Consider the following 10,182-nt stretch of genomic DNA (forward strand, 5'->3'; position numbering starts at 1 on the left):
AAGGCTTCCTGTCAAATGCATTCTAGGCATTTGGGGGTAGGTGTGGGCGTCAGCGGAGGGGGGGAGGACCCTGCTGAGGTAGGAGAGGCTGTCTAAGGAACGCTTGCTTTCATCTCCACACAAACAGCTTCTCCTGCCTTCACAGCAGGAGACTTCAGGAGCTTGTAGAAATTACCGGCCACTAGGGGCACCCTTTCCCCTGAGGAAGCAGCCTAAGGGGACAGGGCCACATTGCAGTGCTAAGTCTGTGCGTGTGTTTCAAGGGTGAACATTCAGGGAGTTGCATGGGAGTGGCACCCCCACCCCCATCCCGGCCCAGGACTCCCAGGTCTGGAAACTCTGCTGCATTCTGACAACTCTGCCTACCATTGCCACGTTGTGCCCATGATTTCCTGTGCATGTCGCCGGCCCCCAGCACCCCACATTCATGGAGGGGAGTGCAAGGTGTGTATTTTGTCATTTTACGGCAGGCCTGGCTTTGCGGTGGCTCGGTTGAGATCCTCCCCTGCTCTCGGGTGGGCCACATCTACCCAAATCAGGATGATGGCGTCTCACTTGACCAGGAGGCCACCCTGCTGAACAAGGTGCGCATTGCTGAGGCCTGGCTGGGCTCATTCAAAGAAACCTTCTACAGGAACAGCCCAGAAGCCTTCTCCTTGAGCAAGGTAAGGAGGGCCCAGCAGGGCTCTGTGCCTACTACAAGGCCACCAGCCCGAGGCTGGGCCAGGGAGCATCTCTCCTTCCTGTCCAGAGGGAACATAGGAGCTTCCGGCTTGTGCTTCCCTTGAGTTGCCCTCTCGAGAGGCTCTTCTACCTGGTGGGGCTGTCCTCTGTCTCTCTCAGCATCTCCATGGGGCATTACAGCTGGTCGTGGCCTGGAACCCCCTGGTGTCTGTGGGATGACATCTGTGGGATGCAATCCTTGATCATGGCCCAGAGGAGAGATTGGGCAGGGAGTAAGGGATGGAACAGGTCTCAGAGGGACCTGTCATCCTGGGCAAAGTGTTTAAGGCTGTGAAGTTATCCAAGACATGAAACAAATACAAGCATAAAAATAAACACAAAGGATCCAAAAGAAGCCATAGGAAAAATAAAAATTGTAAACACTGAATTAAAGCCTACAAGCATTGTATCTTCAGCTGGTCAACTGTCACTCAGCTTAATTCTTCTTATGGAGTGACACAGATGTTATTTCATGTGGGACAGGGGTTCACATTAATGTTTGCTGTGCTGGGAGTGGGGGCTCCAAGGGTAAGATTTCCAGGTCCCACAAAGGTCCACTAGCAGCTTTCACGAGCCCCTCCTCAGCCCACGCAGTGAGTGTGGTACATGCTCAGATCTATATACATTTGATGACTTTCACCAGAAGAATGGCACTGCCTACTGGTCAGTGAGAACTTTTTCTTCTGACATTTTAAAATTTCTATTAACTCATGTTTTAGAAATGTCCTATTGATATCAAGATTTTAATAATATCACTGCCTCCCTGAAGGTGTTCAATAGCATGCATTTACTTTAAATCTAAATAAATAAAAATTAATTTTGCTCCAGCGATTCCTATCCTTCCACCCCCCTTCCTGCCTCACCCCCCAATCCCTTACTTGAATTTTGAGATACAGAAATCCCAGTCACCCAAAGACAAGGCTGGGGCTCCAGTGCTGAAGGAGTTGAGGTTCTCTTGTTTTCTCCTCTGTCAGACATGGTTGTACAAGTTCATTGTTAGCATGACCCCACATTTGCCGCTGGGTAGATTTGCCAGTTTGTCTCATCACCAAGGAAGGTGAAGACGCTGGAACTCTCATAAAGGAATGTTTTTGCTTTAGTAGCAAAGTCCAGGCCTGGAGAAGAGCTGGGAGGACTCAAATGGACACTAAGAATGCCAAGAAACTGTCAAAAAGCTATAGTCATTCCTTGGAGGAAACAGTGACAGCTCTCTTTGGTTTAATGGTGGGTAAATATGCTGAATAAACAAGAAATTCCTGACTTAGAGAAGTTGATCTCAAACCCTCTGTGGATAAAGGGTTAAGTGCTGATTAAATACCTTGACCTTCTGAATCCGAGTCTGTGGGTGAGGGCCCAGGAACCTGCATTTTAAACAAGTTCCTTGGGCATTTCTGAGCGAGGTGCCCAGGGGATCACACTTTGAGAGGCGTGTAGAGAGCATTTCGGTATGGCAGACTCAGACCCTACTCTTCCCAGCATTTATACCCGAGGACTAAGAGAGGGAGTAAAGGAAAATCAAATCAAACTCGCCTCCCATGGCCACTGGGAACAGTGTCTAATTTCCAGGCTAGAGGCCAAGTTAGAACTCTGACAGGCTTCCCATTCCAGCTCCCTCTCTTTTCTTCTTCCCATCCCAGGAAATAATTAGATCTCTCTTTTTGTTTGTTTTTGGTCCTTTGAATTTCTCCTTAACACTTCTCTTCCCTAAAAATATCCAGGATTTAGTACTAAACTTCCAGGTAGGTTTCTTTGTATCAATACAGCCTAAAACATTAATTTAAACTAAAGTCTTAAGGACTTACTTTGATATCCATCCAAGGACAATTGTATTATAAAGGAGATTCTCAAAATAGGAGGATCGTGTAGCCCAAAGGAATGATTTGTTAATGGAGGAGATTGGGCACCTAGCAGGGAAGAAAGGTCAATTCCCCTTGTCCCCACCTTCACTCCACAATTTTCCGGCTTAGTTCATCTCAGTTGCCTTTGGGTCGGTTTCTGCCTCCACGAGGCCCATCATGGTGTTTGTTCCATACCAACTTAAGGTGCAAAGCCCCATATATTTTGCCAACTGACTCGGAAAAGTCATCAAAGCATAGATCTCATGGTCTTTTAAATTTAATTTAATTTTTTAAAATTTCAGAGTGTGGAAGGGAGAGGGAGAGAGAAACATCAATGATGAGAGAGAATCATTGGTCCACTGTCTCCTGCATGCCCCCTACTGGGGATCAAGCCGGCAACCCGAGCATACGCCTTGGCCAGGAATCAAACCATGACCTTCTGGTTCATAAGTCGATGCTCAACCACTGAGCCACACCGGCCTGGCCATGGTCTTTGTAGACTGAAAATGTGAGGGCTTGTGGGAAGGAAGTGACATCACCTACCATGGGCTGCTGGTTCCACAGCTCTCTCTGAGGAAGACCCATCCTGCTCTGTCCCATCTAAACCCTCTTATCCTAACACCTGGCCCTCTCCCCCATCTGCAGCCCTGGGGAAACATGGTCTCAGTCCCCTCATTCTGTCCCATTCCTTCAGCTTCTGCCACTTCTATCCCTCCTCTACCACATAAGTTCTGATGTCCAACAGGCTTTCTCCATCTCACTGCCCGTGCCCTTCTCCTCCCCCAGGCTGAGAAGCCGGACTGCACAGAACGCCTGCAGCTGCAAAGGAGACTGGGTTGTCGAACGTTCCACTGGTTTCTGGCCAATGTCTACCCTGAGCTGTACCCATCTGAACGCAGGCCCAGGTTCTCTGGAAAGGCAAGGCATGACCCAGGAAAGATGAGGAGGAAGAGGAGGGGTGGGCAGCTTCCCAAGACAGGAACTGGATGTTCCGATGGTCTTCCATGACCCTGGCCAACCAATCCAAGCTCAGCAGGGCCGCAGAGGCTTCCCTGCCTGCCCTGAGGGAGGTGACTGGATTGCCCCATAACCCATCCCAGAGCCCCTCACCAGGACAGGTGCTGCCTGCCTCCTTCAGGAGGCCTGTCCCTTAAGATCAGTGGCTTCAGCTTGATCTCACTCATTTTTGTGGCCTGAACATGGCACCTTGAGCTACACTCCAGAAAGTGAAGGAGAGGGTGTCTTACCTGGAGGGCAGTACTCACTTCCTTATGGATGTCCACTTTCAGCTCCACAACACTGGACTGGGCTTCTGTGCAGACTGCCAGGCAGAAGGGGACCTCCTGGGCTGCGCCCTGGTGCTGGCTCCTTGCAGTGACAACCGGCGGCAACAGGTGGGTGGTCAGCGTTCTCAGGGTAATAACCAGGGAAGACCTGCAAGTGGTCTTTCCTGGGATGCCCTTCACTTCCCTTTGGGGCATCTCCTTTCAGTGGTCCCATGTCCCTCGATGGCTCACAATCTGCCACTGTAATAACCCATCCCAGCCCTGCCCACCCCACCCCTAGCTGCAAGCACAGACATGGACCATCATCAGAGAATATGAGAATATGAGCTCGAGGGAAATGGAGAGGACATTGAGCGGATGCTTTTATCTGACAGATGAGGAAACTGAAGCTTAAACGATGGCCATCAGGGTTCAGACAGGTAAAGGAAATGAGCGCCTTGAGCTGGGTGGAAGCTGTTGTGACTGAGGAGCACACGCCCGTATGCAGGGAAGCTGCTCCTGCCCCAGCCTCAACAAATGGTCTTGTTTTGGATGAAAGTGGGCCCAGCATTCTGAGATCACCCAACATTTCCAAAGACTCAAAATCCAGAATTTACAAAAAAGCTCCCTATTAAAATTAAAAACTATAATCAGGGGAAGAATAAAAGCTGTATGCACGCAAACTTCCATCAGGGCACCATTTATGAAACATCAGGACCAGCCTGAGATCATTAGCCAACTAGAACCTGAGGTGGGGAGATTGAGTCACCAAGTAGGGGCTATAGGCTCAGCAACACTGACAGTGCAAGGGAACCTGGAGAATGTTCCTCATTTCCAGTGGTGCCTCAAACTCATGACATGTGACTCAGAGTCTTAGGTCTCAAGTTCTCTGATGCTGAGTCCTGCCCAGAGGAGATGTGTTGTGTCTTCCAAGTATTTCATGGGGATCTATGAGAACCAACACTTTATCCCAGAGGGGGACCTTTAGGGCACCACAGGAGCCTGGTGTGTGTGTGTGTGGTGTGTGTGTGTGTGTGTGTGTGTGTGTGTGTGAGTTTGAGGGGGAAGGGGAGGACTGGATTTGGAGCAGACAAGCCTCACGGCCTCAGGTGACCAGCTGCTCCACTTGCCAGAGGAGACTTACACACAGAACAGATGGAGCCATTGGCTCTGGTTTTCAGAGCACTGGCTTCGTTCAGATCATTTCCCACAGGCAGAGCAATTTTGTTGTGAAATTCCTTCCACAGGGAGGAGGCTTCCACAGTGAGAAGGAAGCAAAGAGTATAAATGCCCCTGAGGAGAGGAGGGAAACAGCACTTGAGTCCTCCTGGGAGCCTCTCCCCAGAATGGAGGCTCTGATGGCTTGTGTGGGGAGGGACAAGAGACTGTGCTGAAGACCAACTCCATAGATTTCCCCGAGGCCCCACTCTGCAGTGTCACTGCAGTCCTCAGTACACAAGAGAGATGGGGCTGCCCTGGCGACACCAAAAGCTTATGGCCCAAAGGGCATCCAAAGAGAAATGCTAAGCATGACTGGCAGGCGTGCTACCCAGAGGGAGAGGCCAGTCCTTGAGCCAGAGGTGCTGCTCATGGGTGTATAGCGCAGGCCCCGGGCAGTGCAGGCCCCGGACCCTGGGGGAAGCCGATGCTCAGGACCCATTCAGCCTCTTCAGCTTTGCCTTCCGCCAATCTTCCAGAACACATCGATAGGCACTCACACCTTGCACACGGGAGGACACCGATATAAAGCGAAGAGGTCAAGTAATGTGGCTACCTAATTTGCAGGGCCCGGAGCAACATGAAAAGGTCAGACCTCTAATTCAGCATTTAGTAAGAATTTCAAGACAGTGGCAATACAGCATTAAACCAAGTGTATTAAACCAAGAACACTAAACCCTTCTAAGCATGAGGCCCCTTTGGATGACACAGGTCACATGCCCACGTAGCTGACCCTGTCTCCAAGCCACAAAACTAACATAAAAATTAGTTCTGGCTGCACTTGACAGGAACAAACAGAAAATGGTGTCAGGATGTGCCCTTCATCCCGGGCACACACACTTCCCACAGCTAAAGCCCACCTGCAAAGGTACGCACAACCCAATACTCCAAAACACCAGTGGAAATAACCACCATGAGCGACAGTCAGCAGATGCAACAAACAGCAAGAAAATCAGTTGCAGGGCCGGGTCAGATCTCTCTAGAAAGTGACTGACTTGGGACTCAGAGGAGTTCCTCATCTGTCCTTTCAGTAGTACACTCACAAAGCACACAGCATTCTTTATGGCCTCACCTATGATGCAGTAAATAAAATAATGGATTTACAAATATGAATGTGAGAGCAGCTGGAGTATGGAAATGTCAGAGGCCAGGGCTAGTCGAGTAACACGTTTGTGGACTTGACTATGAGATACAGTCTTATTGACCACCTTCCACCCTCGCCCCAATATCTGAAGATTGCCTCTAGACTTCAGCTTTATTGTGAGCTCTGCTCCCCTCATCTCCAGCTTTGGAGAACATCTCCTTCTAGCTGTGTAAACCCTTGTTTCCTCTCTCCCAGCATCTGGATCACCCCGGCAGGAAGGAGATCCACTTTGGCAGCCCACAACACCTGTGCTTCGATGTCAGGCGAGAGCAGGTGATTCTTCAGAACTGCACCGCAGAAGGCCCTGCCATCCATCAGCAGCACTGGGACTTACAGGAGGTCAGTAATCCATTCAGAAGAACTTGGCAGTGCTGGTGGTCGGCGCTGTGTCCCAAGCTCTTCCAAGAGGTCAAATATTACCATTCAGACCTGTGCCTCTGTTGTTTAAATTAGTGGCTTGGCACTAAGGCCTCGGGGAGGTAAAGCCAACTTGGTAGAAATATTGGCCACCAGAATCTTGAAATGTACTAATTTGCCATGTTTCTGTATAGCTCTGACCTTGTTTGTGGCGGAGAGTGGAGACAGCCCCTTTTTGAAGTTTATTAGCTCAGGTCACAAGTAGGACCATGGAGTACATTATAGAAGCAGTCAACCCCCTCGTTAGTGTGGTTTCAGAATGGAAAGGCTCTCCCCTCCTCCACCACCAACATAGGTATCGATACAGGTATCACTTTCTTCCTTTGCAAGTTCCACTGTAGACACCTCATCCTTTCAGTAAGACTTTGATTCGTATTACCCAAGGGATAGAAGCTCTAGATCCTTTTCAGAAGTTATGCATCAATAAAAAGGCAATAAGTAAAATGTAAGTACTTAGGGAGAGTTCATGGGTCCCCCACAGAGATGTGGGACAGGAAGGTGACAGTCTCAACTTTAAGCATCCACACGCAGCTTTTTCTCCACCTCAAATCCTTCTTGGGATAAGTTAGGGTGTAAATCTGAAATAGTCTTTTAAACATGGATGACTTAGGCCTTCAGTATATCTTTAAAGTCTTACTCTCTACTGTAACCTGGTGGCAGCAGCACTAAATTGCAGGATTAATAAAGGGCACAGATTAAATAGTTTTGAAAGTAGACATTTACAAGTCATTGATAACAATGAATGTCACCAATACAACAGAGAGGCTGAACAGGAATTTCACGGTGGGCATTCTACTAACCAGAACTCTCTAAGCTAAGGCATAATCACCCAACCACAGAGAAGATAATTGAATCAATGGCCCCAAGGCTCTGAATGATTGAAATTTCAGAACTCCCTAAATTGCATTAGACTTTAACCAAAATACGATAGTTCCTTATCCTCTATTATTCAGTTCACATTACTTCCATTATTTGCCTAATGATTAGCACAAATCTTAGAAATTTCCTTCTTCGCTGGCTGACTGAGAGGGATTGACTGGTTTTCTTTTTTCTCCCCTCTCACTTTTCAGAATGGAATGATTGTTCACATTCTTTCTGGGAAATGCATGGAAGCTGTGGTGCAGGAAAACAATAAAGATTTGTACTTGCGCCAGTGTGATGGAAAAGCCAGCCAGCTGTGGCGATTTGACAACGTCAGGCCTGTGGATGAACGATGAATGCCAGTGTCAGAAGGAAAAGAGAAGATTGGCCCTCACAGTTTAGCCCCAAGAGAACTGAGAAAGCATGCATATTTCATGAAGCTGATCCTCTATGTTTGTACTCCTTTGGATAGTAGAGCAGAAGGCTCCATGAGAAATATAGAAAATCTTTTCCTTCTCGCACCTATGCCATTGACTGCTGGCTGTTTTAGAAAAAGAAAAACAAAAAAAAGTATTCATTGTCTTCATCACTGGTAGATGATCATTACATAGTACAGAAGATTCTTCATTTTCTTCCATTTGGCATGTGATAGTAATTGCTTTTATCTCTGACTAAGAAAAGAGGCCTGGACAGTCTTTGGTAGCACTTCCAGGATAAATCCAATTGATCAATTTATTTTAAATGGCCTTACCTTGGATTGTCTGGGTAGCCAACTATGAAAATTAAAGTGTAAAGAGAGGCCTGACCTACCAAAAACTTTGGATTAGGCTTATTAGGACAGATTTCATGTTATCAGTTGAGCCATAGCTCAGAAGAAGGAAAGGAAGCTATTGAGAGAAGAGTAGAGTTGGAGAGAAGATGGAAGAGAGTTTTGGACCAATTCTCCAGCTCAGCCCAGCAGCTGAAAAGGGTCAGTAAACCTTGGATAGGACGTTTTCATGTTAATGATAATTTCCTTAGAACTTTCTACCTCCATTCCCTTCTCTAATTTGGTTAACCACAACCAGATTCTGATGCAATATGCTTCTCTTTAGTCATTCGTCTTTGAAAGAGTCAGCTCAGGCTGAGGATTTCCACTAACAGAAGTGCGCACACCTGAGAAACTCTCTCGATGCCCTGTTACAGGGTTCGTATTGACTGGATCAGAAATAACAACCTTTGCAAAGAGGCAAACCTCCCTGAGGGGGAAATGCCAGTGTCTGAGCCAAAATTCTTATAAGAGGAACCAGAGTTGGGTATGTTAATGTTCATGAGGGCTGACAGGGCCATTTCTGAGCTTGTGGGAACTGTCTGAGATCCCAAGTGTGCCCACAGGTTGAACACGGACAACTATGGGGAGAAAATACCTCCACTAGAGCAGAGCCAAGCTAGCAAGAGCCGATTGCCTCTCCTTGCAGTGACCTGGCCTAGTTTGACCAAAAGAGTTGCTGAGTGGGGTTGGTTCTGCTGTTCAGAAGACACCATTCATGCCCATTTCTCTTCCAGGGATTCTAGATTAAATCTAATGCATTTATATGCCTCAATATGACCTGCTCAGCGTGGAAACCTCCCCTCAAAGATGCTGGTCTCCTTTGGTCTGTTTCAAAATACAGTGTGTTTCAAATAAGGAAAACTAGGTAGGAAGTGAGGGTTTCCAAACAATACCTACCATAATTATGTATTCCTTCTCCACCTACTGAAGTCAAGGACTCACTGCACTTCTTCATCCTCAGAAGACACTTTTGACCTGTGCTAGTAGCCACTAGCCGTATGCAGCTATCTAAATGTAAATGCATTCAAATTAAAGAAAATGCCAACTCAGCTCCTCAGTTGTACTGGTAACACTTCAAGTGCTCAATAGGCACATGTGGCTAGGGGCTATTGCATTAGAGAGCAGAGATACAGAACATTTTATCACTGCAAGCAGTTCTATTGGATAACACTGATCTAGGTAGACTCATCCTCCCATCAGGAGAAGTTTCAGCCATTGTCTTCTTCTTTTAGACTTGTCTATATTTAAAACAAATTCCTCTAATCTCTTGAGGTGGAGACAAAGCTAATAATTCTCAGACGGCAACCTTGTAAAAAGGGTGTTAATGGTTGAAAAATAAAAATTAAACAAGACCTCTATTTTTTTAAAGGCACTTTATTATTGGCACTGTGGGTATTTGAAGTTGCTGGAATAAATTAATATAATTAAATAAAAGGCTGAATTCAATTGTATAAGTTGTGTTTGACAGTAATTAACAAAAAGACCCAGATGGCTTATTGCTTAATTGGTTCAGCAAAGGAAGAATGTGGTATTTCTTGCTTCCTTAACCATCTCTGTGATTTATTACTTTATTACAGGAATGGCTGTCAACTTGGTCCCTGACTGGTACTTACAGACCCTTAATTTAAACAAAACAGATGCCTCCATTCAGTTCTAAAAGAAATTCAATCTCTTCCTCATAGTGTAATTGAGTGTTCAAATTTTGTTCTTTATGGGCTCAGTTCTGATTTTGTCCATGATGATAAAAGTAGAGAAACCTGGCAGTTAGGAGATTTGATTCCCAAGTTTGAGCTTCATGTGTCCACCTGAATTTTATGATTGAAGTTTATTCTTTGGGTTTTAAGATTGAATTCATCACAATCACCATCAAGTTTGCCATTATTAAGTACCCCATTGCGGGGACAG

The 10,182-nt window shown here is 46.6% G+C and overlaps 1 protein-coding gene across 1 annotated transcript in view; it reads left to right on the top strand.

Moving 5' to 3' along the window:
- The window catches only part of GALNT15 (polypeptide N-acetylgalactosaminyltransferase 15), a 32,541-nt gene extending 22,814 nt beyond the window's left edge, over nucleotides 1–9,727 (top strand). The window contains exons 6-10 of the mRNA XM_081160359.1: nucleotides 471–665; nucleotides 3,348–3,479; nucleotides 3,851–3,955; nucleotides 6,384–6,527; nucleotides 7,676–9,727. Of these exons, the coding sequence (XP_081016485.1) occupies nucleotides 471–665; nucleotides 3,348–3,479; nucleotides 3,851–3,955; nucleotides 6,384–6,527; nucleotides 7,676–7,822 (723 nt within the window). The 3' untranslated portion in view covers nucleotides 7,823–9,727. The remainder of the gene's footprint in view (nucleotides 1–470; nucleotides 666–3,347; nucleotides 3,480–3,850; nucleotides 3,956–6,383; nucleotides 6,528–7,675) is intronic.
- Nucleotides 9,728–10,182: the final 455 nt, after the last annotated feature.

The sequence above is a fragment of the Miniopterus schreibersii genome (assembly GCF_964146895.1).
Source record: "Miniopterus schreibersii genome assembly, chromosome: 15".
NCBI lineage: Eukaryota > Metazoa > Chordata > Mammalia > Chiroptera > Miniopteridae > Miniopterus > Miniopterus schreibersii.